This window comes from Doryrhamphus excisus, linkage group LG13 (assembly GCF_037039965.1).
Source record: "Doryrhamphus excisus strain RoL-2023G ecotype Guam linkage group LG13, RoL_Dexc_Guam_v1.1, whole genome shotgun sequence".
Lineage (NCBI taxonomy): Eukaryota > Metazoa > Chordata > Actinopteri > Syngnathiformes > Syngnathidae > Doryrhamphus > Doryrhamphus excisus.
This window is the reverse complement of record NC_136369.1, coordinates 3,264,830-3,283,148: the sequence shown is the minus strand read 5'-3', so window position 1 is coordinate 3,283,148 and position 18,319 is coordinate 3,264,830. Positions and strand designations below refer to the sequence as shown.

Sequence of the window (18,319 nt, the reverse complement as noted above, 5' to 3'; positions counted from 1 at the left end):
TCAACGTGTAAACATGGGCGGTGACAAACAAGTGTGTGCATTGTCCACATTTTTGTTCGTTGTGGGTGTCTGAGGTTGCGGTTGAGTTGTGTGAATAATAAATACACAAGGCGCTATTTCATAATTTTGAAAACAATAGACAGAACATGTTGATCTGGTTTCAACCTAAACTGCTGGTGGCACGCAACTATTCATGCTGACAGTGACTCACTCGCTCAATCAATGTATTAGGAGTACAAAAAACACCCTAAAATGTCCCAGCAATCATGACTACAATCCCATAAAGTCCTAAAGGTCAGTAGGTTTATTTGACAGGCATCTGAAATGAAATGAATAGAACTTAATAGTGACCTCTTTTGGAGGGAGCCGGTAATGCAGCCTAAAAAATACATGCAGGTTGCCTACTCACCGTGGAGTACATGGAGGAGGTGCTGGAGACCAGAGAAAGGGACGAGCCATGAACTGGAGAGACAGGAACAACAAGGGAAAGTAAGTACAAATGTACACACAGCATAAGATTGAAATCAGCCCACCCAACAGTGAACCTCCCACTCGACAGCTCAACCCACCTCCCCCCTGACTGAAGATAAAAGAATAAAGATAAAACTGTGTGGTGCAACTAGCGGCAGCCTTGGCATTACACTTGGAATGACTCAGCTGCTAATCACACATCAAAGGTCAAGACCAAGAACCAACCTCCGCCTGCTCGGAAGCCGATTAGACGGGAATCACGGGTGATGTCATCGACCGTACCGAGAGGCCGACCAGGGCACATTTGACATTAAAGTCACAGTCACAAATACAATTTTTTGTCAGCAAAATGTATTTTGTATACTATGTTCACAACATATTACACTTGTAAATGTCCTCAAATATGGACACTGCATTGAAAAGAACGTGGCCGTCAGTCTGGGAGGGTATGTGTGCATTTATTATAATAATAATAATAATAATAATAATAATAATAATAATAATAATAATAATAATAATAATAATAATAATAATAATAATAATAATAATAATAATAATAATAATAATAATAATAATAATAATAATAATAATAATAATAATAATAATAATAATAGGCCGGCACGGTGGCCTAGTGGTTAGTGCGCAGACCTCACAGCTAGGAGACCAGGGTTCAATTCCACCCTCGGGCATCTCTGTGTGGAGTTTGCATGTTCTCCCCGTGCACGCGTGGGTTTTCTCCGGGTACTCCGGTTTCCTCCCACATTCCAAAAACATGCTAGGTTAATTGGCGACTCCAAATTGTCCATAGGTATGAATGTGAGTGTGAATGGTTGTTTGTCTATATGTGCCCTGTGATTGGCTGGCCACCAGTCCAGGGTGTAGCCCGCCTCTCGCCCGAAGACAGCTGGGATAGGCTCCAGCACCCCCGCGACCCTCGTGAGGAAAAAGCGGTAGAAAATGAATGAATGAATGAAATAGTAATAATAATAATAATAATAATAATAATAATAATAATAATAATAATAATAATAATAATAATAATATAATAATAATAATAATAATAATAATAATAATAATAATAATAATAATAATAATAATAATAATAATAATAATAATAATAATAATAATAATAATAATAATAATAATACGTACATTCATTCATTTTCTACCGCTTTTTCCTCACAAGGGTTGCTGGAGCCTATCCGAGCTGTCTTTGGGCGAGAGGCGGGGTACACCCTGGACTGGTCGCCAGCCAATCACAGGGCACATATAGACAAACAACCATTCACACTCACATTCATACCTATGGACAATTTAGAGTCACCAATTAACCTAGCATGTTTTTTGGGATGTGGGAGGAAACCGGAGTACCCGGAGAAAACCCACGCATGCACGGGGAGAACATGCAAACTCCACACAGAGATGGCCGAGGGTGGAATTGAACCCTCGTCTCCTAGCTGTGAGGTCAAAGACATTTTACAGAAGAATGGAGTTGAATAAAAACAAGTAAACAGAGTAAAAGATACATAAAAATACAACATTCATTGGTTAATACACAGTTGCATAAATCATGAGAAAAAGCAGGGCGGGGCACAGCAGACATTAAAAACAGATTTAAAGAGGTGGGTTTTTAATTGTTTTTTGAAACTGGGAAAGTCAGGGCAAGCACGGACAAAGAGTTCCAGAGGGTGGGGGCAGCGATGGAGAATGCTCTGTCACCCCAGGTTCGGAGCTTGGCCTTACAGGGGAGTGCCAGGAGGTTGGAGTGTGAGGAGCGAAGGGGACGTGGGGGATTGTGTGGATGGAGCAGGTCTGTGAGATATGGGGGGGTCAGATCGTGGAAGAAGCCAGTGGAGGTTATGTGGGATTTAGGTAACAGTGTGTTGCGGGGTTGAACACAAACAGGACGGTGTTAGATAGATGAGGTGACTTTTGTCCTGTCAATCTAGCAAACAGTCCAGTAATTCTATACTGGCGACATTCATACCTATACACCACATTGTGGACTAGCAAACACACACACACACAGACACAAAGGACGAAAGTTAAGGATGAAGGTATCTCATCGTGTCTCTCACGCCTCTCACTATGATCCCTGTAATTATCTTTTACTCTTGGAGGGAAAACTATGTTTCCACAGTCTGAATGACAGGCCTCTTTCTGTGGATTCGTGTTCATTTATAATTACACCAATATCTCCTCAAAGTAGGCATCATTTCAAGAGTCTGCTACTTAAAAGCTGCATCCTCTTTTAGAAGAGTCATATTCCAGTAACTGGACTAACTTTAACTCGCATATCACCATTTCCAAAACAAACCCAAATCCACTCACTCGTATCGTCGTACATCTGAAGTCAGCAAAGCGATTAACGACATTTGTGCTTATGCGTTCATACAACCGCTGATGTCAATCAACAATTTTTGTTGAAGTGATTATATGACTTCATGTTTTTATTAGGCCATAAAAATTCCAAGTTCAATTTACAAGAGGCACCGACATAGAACAAAAAGTTCTGCATTTATTTGATGTTTGGATCCTTTCCTCAGTATTTATGTCCCTCTCTGACATTATTTATTCATTCATTCATTTTCTACCACTTTTCAATCAACAATCAACTCTAAACCCCCAACACCACTTCCTGCACTGACTTAGTCTTATTATGTCTACTATATTAGGTAATACAAGTGTAAAGGTGACTATGTGGGTGCTAGTTCATGTCTAGAGAGCTCTAATAATATTAAAAGCTGTATGTAAGTCGTAAACAGGGTTTTCTATACTGCAATTTCAACATTCATTCATTCATTTTCTACCGCTTATCCTCACAAGAGTCGCGTGGGTGCTGGAGCCTATCCCAGCTGTCTTCGGGTGACATACATTCATACCTATGGACAATTTGGAGTCGTCAATTAACCTAGCATGTTTTTGGAATGTGGGAGGAAACCGGAGTACCCGGAGAGAACCCACGCATGCACGGGGAGAACATGCAAACTCCACACAGAGAGATGGCCGAGGGTGGAATTGAACCCTGGGCTCCTAGCTGTGAGTTCTTATGTCCCCCAAAAATGAATATGCTGTGATTATCTAGAGTCGGCGTGCCGGTGGCAGCAGCTGGATACCTTTCCCAATAAACAAGCTTATGAAAAACTGAGCCAACCAAAGCTGATTATGGATTTCTCAGGGTATGAAAGGCTTTTTCTTAGCATTGTAATCCTTCATTGTGTTCTCTTAACACATGTATTCATAAGTCATTTGGCATGGGTCGTGGGAAAATAGGAAACAATCCACGTACGCGTTATTTAGGTGTCGGTAATAGCATAAAACATTTATGAGACATTGCCATCACACCGCATGGCATGTCTCACATTAACGAGTGAAAATAAGTACTCCTCTTATTCTGTGTGGAAGTGGTATGTTTTTGGCTTCTCATTTTGTCTTGCTTCCCTACTCCATTTGAAACCCTTTCTTAAGTTGAGAATAAATAAATTGTAGGCTAACTTGTTAGCTCGCGAGGATGCTATGCAGCTGTGGCCGTCTCCTGTGTCCCTGCAGTGATCCTGTAGCCTGCACATTAGCAATGTGGTGTAAACAAATAATAAGAGGAGTGACTATAGGGGTGTTAAAAAAACTACTTACAAAGTCATAAACATGTTTTCTATGCTCTACAGTACTACAAAAATATTTATTAACATTGAATCCAGGCGGCACGGCGGACTATTGGTTAGCGCGCAGACCTCACAGCTAGGAGACCAGGGTTCAATTCCACCCTCGGCCATCTCTGTGTGGAGTTTGCATGTCTCCGGGTACTCCGGTTTCTTCCCACATTCCAAAAACATGCTGGGTTGATCGGCAACTCCAAATTGTCCATAGGTATGAATGTGAGTGTGAATGGTTGTTTGTCTATATGTGCCCTGTGATTGGGCCTCTCGCTCAAAGACAGCTGGGATAGGCTCCAGCACCCCCCGCAACCCTCGTGAGGAAAAAGCGGTAGAAAATGAATGAATGAATGAACATTGAATCCCACTTTGTGGAAATTCACTTATTGCGGTCAGGCCAGGAAACAATTAATGGTGATAAATGAGGGACAACTGTACTACCAGCATAGGACCAACATACCTTCCTCAAAGCCATCCCGAAATGAGCCTGATCTGCTCATGGTGCGAGTCTTTTCGTCAAGGGACATGCAGGAGTTTCTCAGGCGGTTGTCGCTACAAGGGTCAAAGGTGACATCCTGGTTGGTCAGGCTGTTGTTACGCAAGCCCGTCAGATTGATCTGAGCTGTGGAAGTTGGGCTGGATGCTAGGAGGATGAAATGAGATGTGGATGAGAATACATTTGAGCAAAAACTCAGCTGCCAGTTTTGCAGCGCAAATCATGCGCTTATTCATTATTATTAATAATAATTATTATTATTATTAATGATGTGCGGACTGTACCGAGCTGTCCAAAATTGAAGCGAGTGCCGGAGGGGGAGGTGAGGCTGGATCCAGGAGAAAAGGGGGAATTACTGGCTGACTCCTGCAGCCCGCTGGTGGAGTGGGATCGTAGCCAATCACGGGCCTCCTCATGGTTTCGTAGCTGAGGCGGTGGGCCATACCTGCAAAAAGTCAAAGGTGAATGAGGCTGTGGGGATATTGCACAGAATGTAGAGTGTTCTCTGTGATTTGACTCAAAATGTGATCTGTTAGCAGACATGTATGATGTTCATAACCAAAGCGCATTTTAGCCCTCTTAATTAGTAGCTTCGATCACCAGATGAATTAGATGCTGGCAAGTATTACAGCAGTATGGACATAGCCTTACTCTCACATGTGAGCAACAAACAGTGTAGGAAAAGCACAGTTCCAAAAACTGCCTCCCAAATCAAACCTAAACATGACGGCAAGTGCTTTTTGCGATGAAAGTGACATGCCTCTTTGCAGAAGCACAACACATTAACATCGGTGCCAAGTGCCAAACATAATTGAAAGCATCAACAACAAAACAAGCCCTGAGCAGCGAACATAGACAACGAAAATGGCACTGAAGACAATTTGATGGACCAGGGGTGCAAAAGTGGAACATGTCCAGCAAGCAGGCATGTCAGTACCTGAGTCCCTTCTTAGGCAGAGTGTTTCTGCCACAAAGAGGCCCGCTGTGGGAGAGAAACACTTCAGACAGGAAAAGAAAAGGGAACATGCAGTAGCTTCAGCCCAACACAATTCTAGTATACTCGCTACAGTATATATTTTACTGGATACCAAAAAATTTGTACTCATCAACATTAAGCCCATCTCATGTGGAATTAATAATGAGCAAGTTTGCCTCATGCCACAAGGTGGCAGCAGAGAAAAAGCAAAAAAACCAGAGTAGCCCATCAGACAAAAAGCATATTTGCACAGAAAAGGAGACACCATAGACTACCACACAGAGCTACAAACTTCCAAAGCTATGCTACAAGCTCTCAAACAGATTCCTCTCTGTTCTTTAGTTGCTTTGCCTCACCATAAAACTAACATTACACACAGGTCCATTTACCTGTCCTGTTTCCGAGGTAGAGTGTTTCGGCTGAATTTAGGGCTAGCAGAGGGGGAAGAGAGGGGGCTGAGGGAGACAGAAAGAAAGGAAGGAAAGGCACAACAGACACAGAGAAAGAAAGTTGAAGATAAATAAGTGAAAAAGCAAATCCCTTCAAACAAAATAAAAAATGCATATGGATACTTGAACAGCCAAGAGGCACGATGTTGGCATAGCCTCCATATGTTATTCATTTTTCCACTGACATGCCATACCTGACACGTTGCACATTTACGATGACCACATTAGGGATTCCCAACTACTGTGCCACGGCACGTTAGTGTGAGCTCATCAGGTGTGTAGTTTCAATTTCAATGGGTCATAAAATGATTATTGATGTATTGCAGTGATGTCTAGTGACAGGCAGAACAATTACAGTAAATGCTCCTGCACAGATAATTAACTTGTGTATCTACCTGTTGCAAGAGAATAAGTCATGGCACGCTTGGTGGTGTGCCATGAGATTTTTCTAATGTAAAATATGTGCCTTGGCTCAGTAAAAGTTGGGAAACAGTCTGGAATTTGTCTTTGTTGGAGTGCAGACAACAGGCCGAGCTGATACACATACATATTGTAAATATTATATTTGTCATATTATAGTAAACCATAATGCATTCACCAGTCAACTCATATGTAGTTACATAGAAATTAAACACGGTAATGTGTCAAATTGAATAATTATTCAATAATAATAATGCTGTGTTAATGAAGTGTAGGGTTACTATAGTAAACTTTTTTGTTCTCACCTTTCCGACATGCCCGTCTTCATGCTGCCAGTGCGACCCAAAGCGGACAAGGTGTCCTCCCTGTGTGTCCCATGGCCTCCTCCCCCGGCGCTTCCCAGGCTCATGTCAATGGACTCGCTGCTCGTGTGCATGCTGCTGACAGAAGGGTAGCCCATGCTGCCCGTACCGCCGTGCCCACCCAGTGTACTTTCCCTGCTCTGGGCAGAGGACCCGCTGAATGTCGTACCCCATGTTAGACTGTTGGAAGGTCCCGTTGAGGAGTAGACGGAGCCGGGACTGGAGGCCTGCGGGAAAAACAAAAACGGCGTTACATAATGTAAATCTTTGAAAATAGTAGACTTCACCATGAGTATGGGATGTTTGCAGATACTGTATGTATGGCGCTGTTGTTATCAAGTACTCCAATTTACTGTATACAGAATCTTTTTTTAGCACCGTTAATTGGTTCCAGACCTAAGTGAATTTGGATCCCTTATTTATACTTGATGCTGGGGTTTGAAAGTTGTGTTTTAGCATGGCATAGGCTGTGACCAAAACACTAGCCTGTGTTTGTAATAAGAATTTTAATGAGGGATTATTGTGCTAGTTGTGTTATTCCGCCAATCAAGTCTGGTGCTTGTGTGTCTCACTGAACATTACAGTAACATTACTGACACCTAGTGACCAGTGTAGAATAATGCATATCATTTACAGCATCTTTAAATGCATCTTCTGCCATCATTTAGCCATTTTTGTGTTTGAAAATGCTCAATTTCAGCAGAAAATATGTAACTATGCATATGTTTTGACTAATAATAAGCCTTATTCAACCACAAAACAGCATGATTTATTATTTATTCATTCATTTTCTACCGATTATCCTCGGGTCGCGGGGGTGCTGGAGCCTATCCCAATACCAAGCCTATACCAATTAACCTAGCATGTTTTTGGAATGTGGGAGGAAACCGGAGTACCCGGAGAAAACTCACGCATGCACGGGGAGAACATGCAAACTCCACACAAAGTTGGCCGAGAATTGAAATCAGGTCTTTTAGCTGTGAGGCCTATGCGCTAACCACTCCAACACCGTGCAGCCATGATTTATTAATTACATTTGTGAAAAATCATGACAGAGTTAAGCCACAAAATTCGACTTTAAGAGTAATTCCACTCCTAAAATAATGGGTTTGCTTATTGTTTAACATAATCTTATGTTGTCACTTTGTGATTCACACCATTTTTAATAAGGTTACGTGAATCATTTTTTAATATGACGAAGGATGCAAGCGCAGACTTGTGATCTCTGCCTTCCAGACCAAGCCTGTTTTTCTCATCTGTTGTAAGATAAAGCCAAACTTTGTCTTCTTGTTGGAATCAAGTTCACTTCCTTTCACAGATTAGCACAAAACATTATGAGAGTCCAAGGCTACATTTGTGAGACCACATGGTAAGAACAAATATCTGACGCGGAAAACAAATGTCATATGCCTTTTTTCACTAATTAATATGTCACTTCCATTGAAGAAAAATAATAATTACATTTTAATAAAGTTAATTTTAGTATGGCGGCTTAAGTGAGGCTTGTGGGAATACTAACATAACAAACATCAACTACATGACAAGCACTGTGAGTTACACAAGGCTTCCATATCCAACCAGTAATTGTAGTTCCATTCAAAATTGTCTGCAGAGAAATTCAGAAACTCAGGCTCATATTGTATATGCACTAACATTCACAACCATTCCAAAGGGTGCCAGATTCAGAGCAAAATGTGACCATTTTAACTACAGCAAAGCATGCAGGGAAATGCGTAATCTGCCTAGTATACAGCTGTAAACTCTTCTGGGTTGTGTTTGGGATGTTTTTTTACATTTTTTAAATATTTTTTTATCGGTATATGTACTGTCGAACATATATTTGCAAACTTTACGGAAAGTAGACATTTTAAGCAGGAATGAATGGACACAAAAAATGCACAATGTAAAAAAAAAATGTGCAAAACCTTTGCCATTGAGTTTGACACCCATGCTCTATAGTTCAACTTAAGCTGTCAGCAAGAAGTAAACAGATTCAATTATTCATTTTTCATTCATTTGTATGAGTCGGATTCTCACCTGCTCGCTACCGAGTGTCCCTGTGCCGGATCCTGTCACTCTGCTCCCAAACATGGGGCTAATGGTCTCACTGTCAATGCCTCCCAGTCCTGCATCGGGGGACTCAACCACTGTGGTCACATGATTCATGGTCGCGTGGGGGTTAGAGATAACAGTGGAGTTCTTCATGTTCTCAGCGGTGGTGATTGGACCCTGTTTGTTCGTCTTCCCACCAAACAACCTGTAGTGAATCAAGTGTATAGAACAGATAATTAGTTGAAATACTGAACTAAGCTTTTCCACATTTGTTGTCTATGCCAGATGACTGGGTTCCATTTCAAGCACTATAAACTGAATATACAGAAATAAGGCTATTATTACTATTATTACTTGCAGAAGACACACTTTCTCTGTGATATTCAGCATAAACAAAATGCAGTCCAACAAATGTTAGCTTGTTGCTAATTTACCATCCATTCATAATTTTCTATGCTGCTTATCCTCACAAGTGTCGGTGGGTATGCTCCCAGCTGACTTCGGGCGAGATTGGACTGGTCGCCAGCCAATCACAGGGCACATATAGACAAACAACCATTCACACTCACATTCATACCTACGGACAATTAACCTAGCATGTTTTTGGAATGTGGAGCGAAACCCGCGCATGCACGGGAAGAACATGCAAACTCCACACAGAGAATCGAACCCAGATCTTCCCAATCTCCTGACATGCTAAACACTCGTCCACCGTGCGGCCCTGCTATTTTGAGCTAGCCATTTACATAGAGATTTCGAACATCTACAAATATGAAAATTACACATTTAAATGTATTATCTGCTTCAAACAGATGATGCACAATATGCATAACATGAGACTGGTATACTGCATATCCCAGTGGTAGTAGCTACCTATGACTATGGGACACATAAAAAAAAACAAATTATGCCCCCAAGAGGAGGCATGTCAGAAAATAATTGAGAACCACTCTATGCATCATGCAATCATAACCAACACACACAGTGGTAACTCTCTAACTCTCTCCTGCCTCTACTAATAAACAGGCTGTGAGGAGTAGAGCCGTCATGGGCAAGAACAGAAGCATGAAGCCTCTTTGAAGAGTTATCACTCCCTGACATTAATGAGGGCACAGCACTGAGATAAAACTCCTATTACCCCCGCACCACACCCTCCCTCAAAGGCTGGCCAAGGTTGAGGTTTGGAAGTTGATCAGTTGAGTTCAAGTTGAGTCTATGTTTTGCAATGACCTCATTTGACCTTAATGACTGAAGGCATCCAACAAGCATGCCCACACATGTGATTATTACTCAACGCTCCTACAGCGAGAGTACAAGCAGAACCCACCTTATATATATTTACAGTGTTTGTGTGTGTGTGCCCACCTGCGTAGTGTAGGTGAGGAGACTTGCTGTCTCCCTGTTAGAGGAACCGTTGCTGCTCCTCCGCTCCTGAGATTGTCAACCTCTGAGACGCCTTTCTCCCGATCGGTCTGATTAGCCAGCAGACCGGCTGAGCCATTGGCCTTGGAGATGCTGATTGCATTTTTCCCATGTGATGTGATGGAGAGCACGGCGGCCTCAATACTGCTGGTGGAGGAGCGGTTTCCATTGCGGGCCGCCGACCCAGAGCGGCTAGGCCTTGGCAGGCTGCGGTACTGAAGTGTAGAGCGGGCACTGACAGGGAGGAAGGCATCATCGTGGTGGCCCAGCGTCAACACCCCATCCGGTCCACCTGCCTTCAATCCTGCTAGTGAGCGGGCCCCAGATTTCGGAATTTTCCCCAGAGTGGCTGAGCCACTGGTGATGGTGGCCCCACTGGCGGTTACCATGGTTGCCATGCCATGGCCCTGCTTCTTGAAACCAAATGTACTAGTTGGGGTACGGGAGGCATGTGTGTGGTGATCGGAAACAGTGTGTGTGAGGGAGTTGGCTGTCGGTGTGTGGCTGCTGGAGACTGATTGCATCTTCGTCTCATCCCCACTGCTGCGTCCAGCATCAGACGGTGATCGGTGTAGGCTGTTTGAACGTGGAGAAAGACGTCCCTTCTCTGATACCTTGACATCATCGGTTTTACCTACAGGACAGGCAGTGATGAAAATAAATAGTAGATAAATATAAATAGATGAATATATACATAAATCCAGGTACTTTTATTATAATGTAGTCATTTATGCTATATAAAGTTAATGAGTGAATGATGATCATGAAAAAACAGTATCGCCTAATCCTGACCTGCAAAATTATTACCAAAGATATTTTTAAGCCAAACATACGTGTGTGCATTTCAGTATGTTTGTGGAGTGTGCTAAAGTAGAACTTCCCCACTTCCCCAGTGTTGTGCAAGTTCATAGTTCTCATGAACGAGTTCAACGTTCAGTTCACACACTATAAATATGAATAGTTCACGTTCATAGTTCATTTCAATTTTGAACTAGTTCAAAGTTCATTTCATTTCAATTTTTTACAGTAAAAAGTGAGAATGAAAGACTGATCCTGTTTTTAAAAGAAAACTATGATATCCATCATCACCTAAAACTGTTCATTGTTTACAATTATGTATTGTCCTTATTAATTAAATTAAATTAAATTAAATTAAATTAAATTAAATTAAATTAAATTAAATTAAATTAATAAATAAGGACAATACATAATTGTAAACAATGAACAGTTTTAGGTGATGATGGATGTCATAGTTTTCTTTTAAAAACAATTGATTCACAGAGCATTGCACATACTAGCGTAACAATCCAGCAATTCTTAACGGGGACTCCTATAGAGTTGTGGCAGCTACACACAATTACCCCCACAGAAAGCTTTCTAGATCTTCCAGAATCTGCACCTCTTTCTGCGGCATTTCAGTGGACTTCCTGCAAACGGTCTGTTTAATTTACTCATTTAGGTACGCCCACTCCGCTGTGATTGGTCACACTCAGTTGACATCCAGATATGTAGGTCCGCACTGATTAAAAAGCATAAATAAAGGACATAAAATAATGAATAAATAATAATTAAATTAAATTAAATTAAATTAAATTAAATTAAATTAAATTAAATTAAATTAAATTAAATTAAATTAAATTAAATTTGTAATTGTGTGTAGCTGCCACAACTCTATAGGAGTCCCTGTTAAGAATTGCTGGATTGTCACGCTAGTGTGTGCAATGCTCTGTGGGTAATGCATTATGAAGCAAGTCGTGTACTTCATGTGTTGTGCCGCCCGCTAGTAAAATGTGGGCAGTGACAATAAGGAGTGCAAATATCTCTCGTCAGGCAATAACTGGACCTAAACTGTGGCGCTGATTCTAACATAATCTCAACAAGTTATTTATAGTACGTTCCGTTGAGTTCAATGTTCTTAGAAAAATGAACGTGTTCAATGAATACAATCATTTGGACTGGCCATTGTTTTGGTTTGTTCCACTACTGGCGTTTCAACAAGAACATTCATTCATTCATTTTCTACCGCTTTTCCTCACGAGGGTCGTAGGGGGTGCTGGAGCCTATTCCAGCTGTTTTCGGGCGGGAGGCGGGGTCGCCCGCCAATCACAGGGCACATATAGACAAACAACCATTCACACTCACATTCATACCTATGGACAATTTGGAGTCGCCAATTAACCTAGCATGTTTTTGGAATGTGGGAGGAAACCGGAGTACCTGGAGAAAACCCACGTATGCACGGGGAGAACATGCAAACCCCACAAAGACACAGAGATGGCCGAGGGTGGAATTGAACCCTGTTCTCTTAGCTGTGAGGTCTGCACGCTAACCACTCGACCGCCGTGCAGCCTCAACAAGAACATGCCAAAACAAAAACATCATGTCGGCCATGTGGAACTTAACTACATAAACTTGCCACAAAATATCTTATGAGGGTAGCATGTTAAAAAGCTTTAATTTATTTTCATTTAATTGAATAATTAATTTTTGGAGAATAAAACACTTGGCGGAGTATGGTGAGTTTTAAAGCCTCACGGTGGGATCATCAGCCAAACAGCAGCATATGGACACTCGCCCATATGTACGTGACAGTCAGAAGGCTAAACTAATAATACAAAAAACATTTAAACTCAAACATTCAAACGAGATAAATTAATTCAAGTAGTATCATGAGCAGAATCAGACATCAGTAACATGAAATCTAATAATCAAGAATGTTACCTGAACTGTAGGTTTTGAGGGTGACCGAACTTCCGGAACCTGTGCTACTGCTGTTTTTGGTCCGAGGGGACGTCACCCCCACCTGAGTGCTCATGCCTCGCCTCCAGGACCCAGTGTGGGACACAGAGGGGGTTTTCCTCCCCGATCCTCCCTTGTCTGACTCATCTGAAATGTCAGAAGTGTTTCTGCGGCTCCATTTGGAGCCCGGCTCCATTTTGACCCCACTGTCGGACCCTCTGTCTGGCCTCTTCACCTCGTCTCCTGCCCAGGCCTGGTGGACCACTGTGGAGGCCGAGTGCTTCTCCGCATCTGTCACAGGCTATGAACACACAGGTGCACACACACATACACACACAATATGTATAATTAATGCTGAATAAAGTTTCTTTAAGTTGTATCTCGGAAAGATGTGTGTGGACAAAAGCATCAACACTCAGGAAATTAAAATCTCAAGTATTTTGCATCCTATATATCACTTTGAAGTATACACGGGAAGTATAGCTGCTCCAACTTCAATCTTTCAATTACTGTCACATGTCAAGTGCCCAATCAATCAGGGTTATTACTTATTTACAGCAAAGTGGGCACTGGTGGCAAAGGTCCATGTAGCGGATCGCACTCATCTTTACAATTTCAAATGTTTGTGTGGTTTTCAAAACCCATGAAACTAGGTGAGTCAGACTAGAAATGTCCAACTTGACCGAAGTTGGCCTATCTTCTGTAGCCCGTAAGTCAGACGTTAAATTACAGCTGTGTGAGGAATCACAGCTGCTTTTAAGCTGTTCCTGCAGTTGCCAAGGTAACACTACGAAAATGCAGTAGGGCTGGCCCAGGAAAACTGAAAACACACTGTTCACGGCATGCAGTCAATTTGAGGCACGTACAGTACAGACTCCAGATGATTCAGACAACTTGAGTGTTTTTGTTCACTACATTCAATCCCTTATGTGAATCAAGGTGGTTCATATTGATTCAAGGCTTACGTCAACATTAGCATTAGTGCTGAGAAAGCCTGAGAAGCCACATATAATGCATAATGACACATTTACGTTTACATTAAAGGGAACCTATTATGCTTTTTTTTGTAGTTAGAATGTTGTATTCCCGTGTTAAACGAAGCCAAAGTTTCAGATAATGAATTTTGCACATTTGGAAGTGAGCCCTGAACAAAGTTTGGCATGGCTCAAAACACTCTGTTTCAAAAGGCGTGGTAAAACCGCCCCTTTGTGATGTCACAGAGGGGCAGACTTCCTTATATAGACATGGCTATAAGCCAGTTAAAAGCCAACATTTTGAAAAACGAGTGTGACCAACCACAGCGGAGTGGGTGTGCCTGCAGGCGGGCCATGGATGTAATAAATTAAAACACTGTTTTTGCAGGAACCATGAAATCCAAAGAAATGCAACTGAATAGGTGCAGATTCTGGAAGAACTATAAAGCTTTCTGTGCTGGTTATCGTGTGTAGCTGCTCTGTAGGAAACCACAACTCAATACAAAGGGCCGGAAAATGAGCATAATAGGTCCCCTTTAATAATTAGCAATGACTAACAGTTCTAAAAGACAATTGTAAAAAGTGTGTTAAATAAAAGTGTGGTTATTTCACGTCGTGATATGCCTGATGTTACCTGTGCGCTGAAGCCTTTGCGCTGGGCTGCAGGTGTGTTTGCGTACGAGGAGATGGACGAGCTGGTGTTGATGTCATCTGTGTCGATGTTATCGCTGATGCCACTGCTCACAGAGCTGCTGTCATCCCAACTGGAACAGCAACACAGAAAAACATAAGGCTTATTAGAATTTATTCAGAACTTCATTTTCACAGAATATTAACATGTATGAACTATAACAATTCCATTCATTCATTCATTTTCTACCGCTTTTCCATACTTTACCTTTATTGAAAATATATTATATTAGATACCATATTAGGGTATTCGACTATTTGTCGACTAAACTGCTAACAAGGCAGTGAATGTCAGTGCAACCGTATCCATGCCATAACTGTTAAATTGTCCGATTTTCAAAGCCCATTTCCGACTGCAAGGAATAATATAGGGCGTGACAGAGTATTTCTACGTAGTGCCCGTGTGGACCCCCTTTTCTGATCCCGCAGAAATGGTATGATGGAAGACCGTGACCTTTTCATACCGTGAAACCGGTGACTGACCCTTGCCTGCACAAGACTTGCTTGAGAACTAAAGTTAAACTGATTTGTTCCAAACTGCCAGACTGTTGAGAAAATCATTAAGGATAAACATTACGTATGGTAATGGTAATGGTAATGGTAATGGTAATGGTAATGGTAATGGTAATGGTAATGGTAATGGTAATGGTCATGGTCATGGTCATGGTCATGGTCATGGTAATGGTAATGGTAATGGTAATGGTAATGGTAATGGTCATGGTTTTATTTCATTTGAACATGCATCAGATTACAATTGAATGCATCACATAATCAGTTCACAGTTCCACATGTCCAAAAGGAGTAGGAAGAAGCAAAGCTACCCCTCCATCTGGTATTTTTACAATCAGTAACTGTTACATTTGTTCACTTCCTGCTTTCCATGATACAGTTTAAGGTTTTTTTGTGTGTTTTTTTTTTAATAATGTACCTCGTACCGAAGTACAAGGTGATATGAGCATCCAATGCCATAATGGGTACCATAGTAAGTGTCAATATAGTGATATATATAGCACATCATGACTGGTTCAAGACTCTTCATCCTTGTATTTAGCAAACATCAACTGCTTGTATTGTTTCTTGAATTGGCTCATCGTTGTGCATTGTTTGAGGTCCTTACTCAATCCATTCCATAGTTTGATTCCACATACTTTCATTCCGCATTCATAGTATTGAATGCTAATGAATGCTACAGGGGTCATGGGTTCCGTGTTTATCCTTCCAAACTAATCTGGGACAATTCAGAGGGGCGTACACTCATACTCAGGTTCCAGCACAGTCTAGGAACAAAACTCGTTCATTATCCAAGAACCACCTGTATAAGAGTCAGGATGGGAGATGGTATCATACCTCCTCACGAATACTCCAGAAAGATGAAATGAGTCAGCATCATCGACCTCACAGGTTTAAAAGCATCTAAAGCTGACAAGAAAAGAAACTCTATTGTTGACATGTATTCATAGTCTAATATGCTCAAATAAGGGAGGGAATCAGGGGAATAAGATTTTGCTCTCTGATTGCCTGGAGTTTCTTTCCTCTTTCTTTGTTCTGAATGTAAATGACCTCCACTTGGGTGCGTGCACGCACACACACAATATATGCACACAGGCTGAATGGGGTTGTCTATCACATGAACAAAGGCTCACTGGAGGGGTGACATCATGGTGTGTGTGTGTGTGTGTGTTCGGGGGTGTGACATGCTCAAACAGACCCATCTGAACAGAGCAAACATGCTGGGAGTTGATGCAGAATGAATGAATGTATTGGTGTGTGTGTGTGTGTGTGTGAGTTGGGATTTGGTGGGGGACAGGAAGTCAGGGTGGTTGGCAAACATGGCTTTGAAAGAATCAGAGGGAGGCTGATGATGATGGTCACTGAATGGTTGACTGCTCCGGAGAACACGCATACACACTGAAATACATAACTAAAGTCTGGAAGCGTTTGATATTGTTATACAGTAAACCTCGGATATATCGGATTCAATTGTTCCCACTGGTTTTGTCCGATATAAGCGAAATCCGTTATATGCGTATACCGGAAAATGTCCGTTTTACACATATATCGGATTTATATCCGTTATATGCGTAAATCGGATTTTATCCGTTATAAAAAGGCACTTCCTTGACTATGTTTCCAATGTACCTGGACTGGGCAATGAAAAGAGACGTAAGGTAATGAGAATTTAACTTTATTGGACTCTGAGCATAACAAATTGTTAATTAAGCTAGGCCCTGTTACGCCCGTCAGGCCTACGTTATTTCCAATAGTGAGGTTAAGATCTCATTCACTGCTGTGCTAGTATTATTGACGTCACTCACTTTTATATTTGTCCTAAATTTGAATAATAAACGTGAATATAAATCGCGCAGGCAACGCTGCAAATGACGTCGTATAGCGGCCTGTCACGATTCGGCGAATCGGAGCGCCACAATGCGGGCATCCGATATATGCGAGGGAAATTTAATGGAAATGCATTGGAAATTTTGTCCGAAATGGGTGAAATCCGTTATAAAAAATCCGATATATGCAATGAATTTTTATTGGAAATGCATTACAGAAAAATCGGTTCTTTTTTATCTGTCCGTTGTGAGCGAATTTCCGATATATCCGAGGTTTACTGTATGACATATTTACAATATATACAACACGACCTACTCCACATATGACGCTAACAGAATGGATGCTACCACTTTAGTTTCACCTGCAGAGAATAATAAATCAAAGAGCGAGAGACCAGCAATTCAACAACCTTTGGAGTTGAAAGCTTCCATGCAGGCTCAAAGGTACTGAGAGATTATGAGAGCCCACAGCAGCCACAGAGGAAAGTCCCACACAGCAGAAAGAAAGCAAAGCTATGAGTCCAGACAGGAAGAAACATACACAAACCCAATAAAGATCTAAATGCTTCCTGAACAAGAATGAATCAAAGTCATTGCTAGAAAGACATTTCCTTGACATGCTTTTACATTAGCTTTACACACACACACAAGTGCATGCATCTACCTGTTCAGGGTGCCTGGGTTGCCGTGGGAACCAGAGCGCTGCAGGAAAGCGTCAAGCTGGACAGAAAGTTTCATGACTCCAAGCCTCTGAGAGCCAAATGCCCCTTGCTCTCTCTCTCCGTGCTCCCTCAATGTCTCCCACCCTCTCTCGCTCTCTCTTTTTCGCTCTCTCACCTTGGCTGAGTTCCTAGATGGAGCTCCTTTGTCACTTGCTGCACTGATGCTCCATCCCTTGGGTACTGTTTGTCTCTCTCTGGACTATCTGAGACAGACTTAAGGGGGGACAGAAAGGGGAAGGACCTGCCCTGCTGCTGGTAACATGAACCTCCCCCAGGACTGTTAACTGGTTCACTGCTGAGGTCGTGCCACTAATAGAGCACACCCACAAACACAGACACACACATACAGCCCACGCTCTGAATAAGCCACTTCAGCCAAATTCAAATCAGACGGCAACACAAGTCATAGCCGCATGATCACAGAGTCAAACTGAAGGACAATCCTCATCCCACTGTTGCCTTACTGCATTTCCACGCTGTGGTTCAAGTGTGTGTGTTCAACTGTGCAATTTCCCAGACAGATCTACCCTGACATGTCTAATTAGAGATTGGACTAA

At 41.9% G+C, this 18,319-nt stretch overlaps 1 protein-coding gene and 1 long non-coding RNA gene across 12 annotated transcripts in view; one reads left to right on the top strand and one right to left on the bottom strand.

Moving 5' to 3' along the window:
* The window catches only part of nav2a (neuron navigator 2a), a 201,212-nt gene that overhangs the window by 16,152 nt on the left and 166,741 nt on the right, over nucleotides 1–18,319 (bottom strand). For 8 of the 11 annotated variants that reach the window (XM_058089756.2, XM_058089757.2, XM_058089753.2 and 5 more), the window contains 10 exons: nucleotides 14,649–14,778; nucleotides 13,023–13,341; nucleotides 10,245–10,935; nucleotides 8,865–9,084; nucleotides 6,771–7,054; nucleotides 5,986–6,051; nucleotides 5,558–5,602; nucleotides 4,905–5,065; nucleotides 4,585–4,767; nucleotides 410–462 (listed from right to left, as the gene is read on the bottom strand). In XM_058089756.2, the coding sequence (XP_057945739.2) occupies nucleotides 410–462; nucleotides 4,585–4,767; nucleotides 4,905–5,065; nucleotides 5,558–5,602; nucleotides 5,986–6,051; nucleotides 6,771–7,054; nucleotides 8,865–9,084; nucleotides 10,245–10,935; nucleotides 13,023–13,341; nucleotides 14,649–14,778 (2,152 nt within the window). Of the gene's footprint in view, nucleotides 1–409; nucleotides 463–4,584; nucleotides 4,768–4,904; nucleotides 5,066–5,557; nucleotides 5,603–5,985; nucleotides 6,052–6,770; nucleotides 7,055–8,864; nucleotides 9,085–10,244; nucleotides 10,936–13,022; nucleotides 13,342–14,648; nucleotides 14,779–17,704; nucleotides 18,035–18,319 lie in introns of those variants that run through there. The other 3 variants (XM_058089761.2, XM_078795574.1, XM_058089755.2) reach the window with 3 other exon arrangements.
* Nucleotides 1–18,319, top strand: part of LOC144901589 (uncharacterized) — a 229,652-nt gene that overhangs the window by 126,994 nt on the left and 84,339 nt on the right. The window lies entirely within an intron of this gene.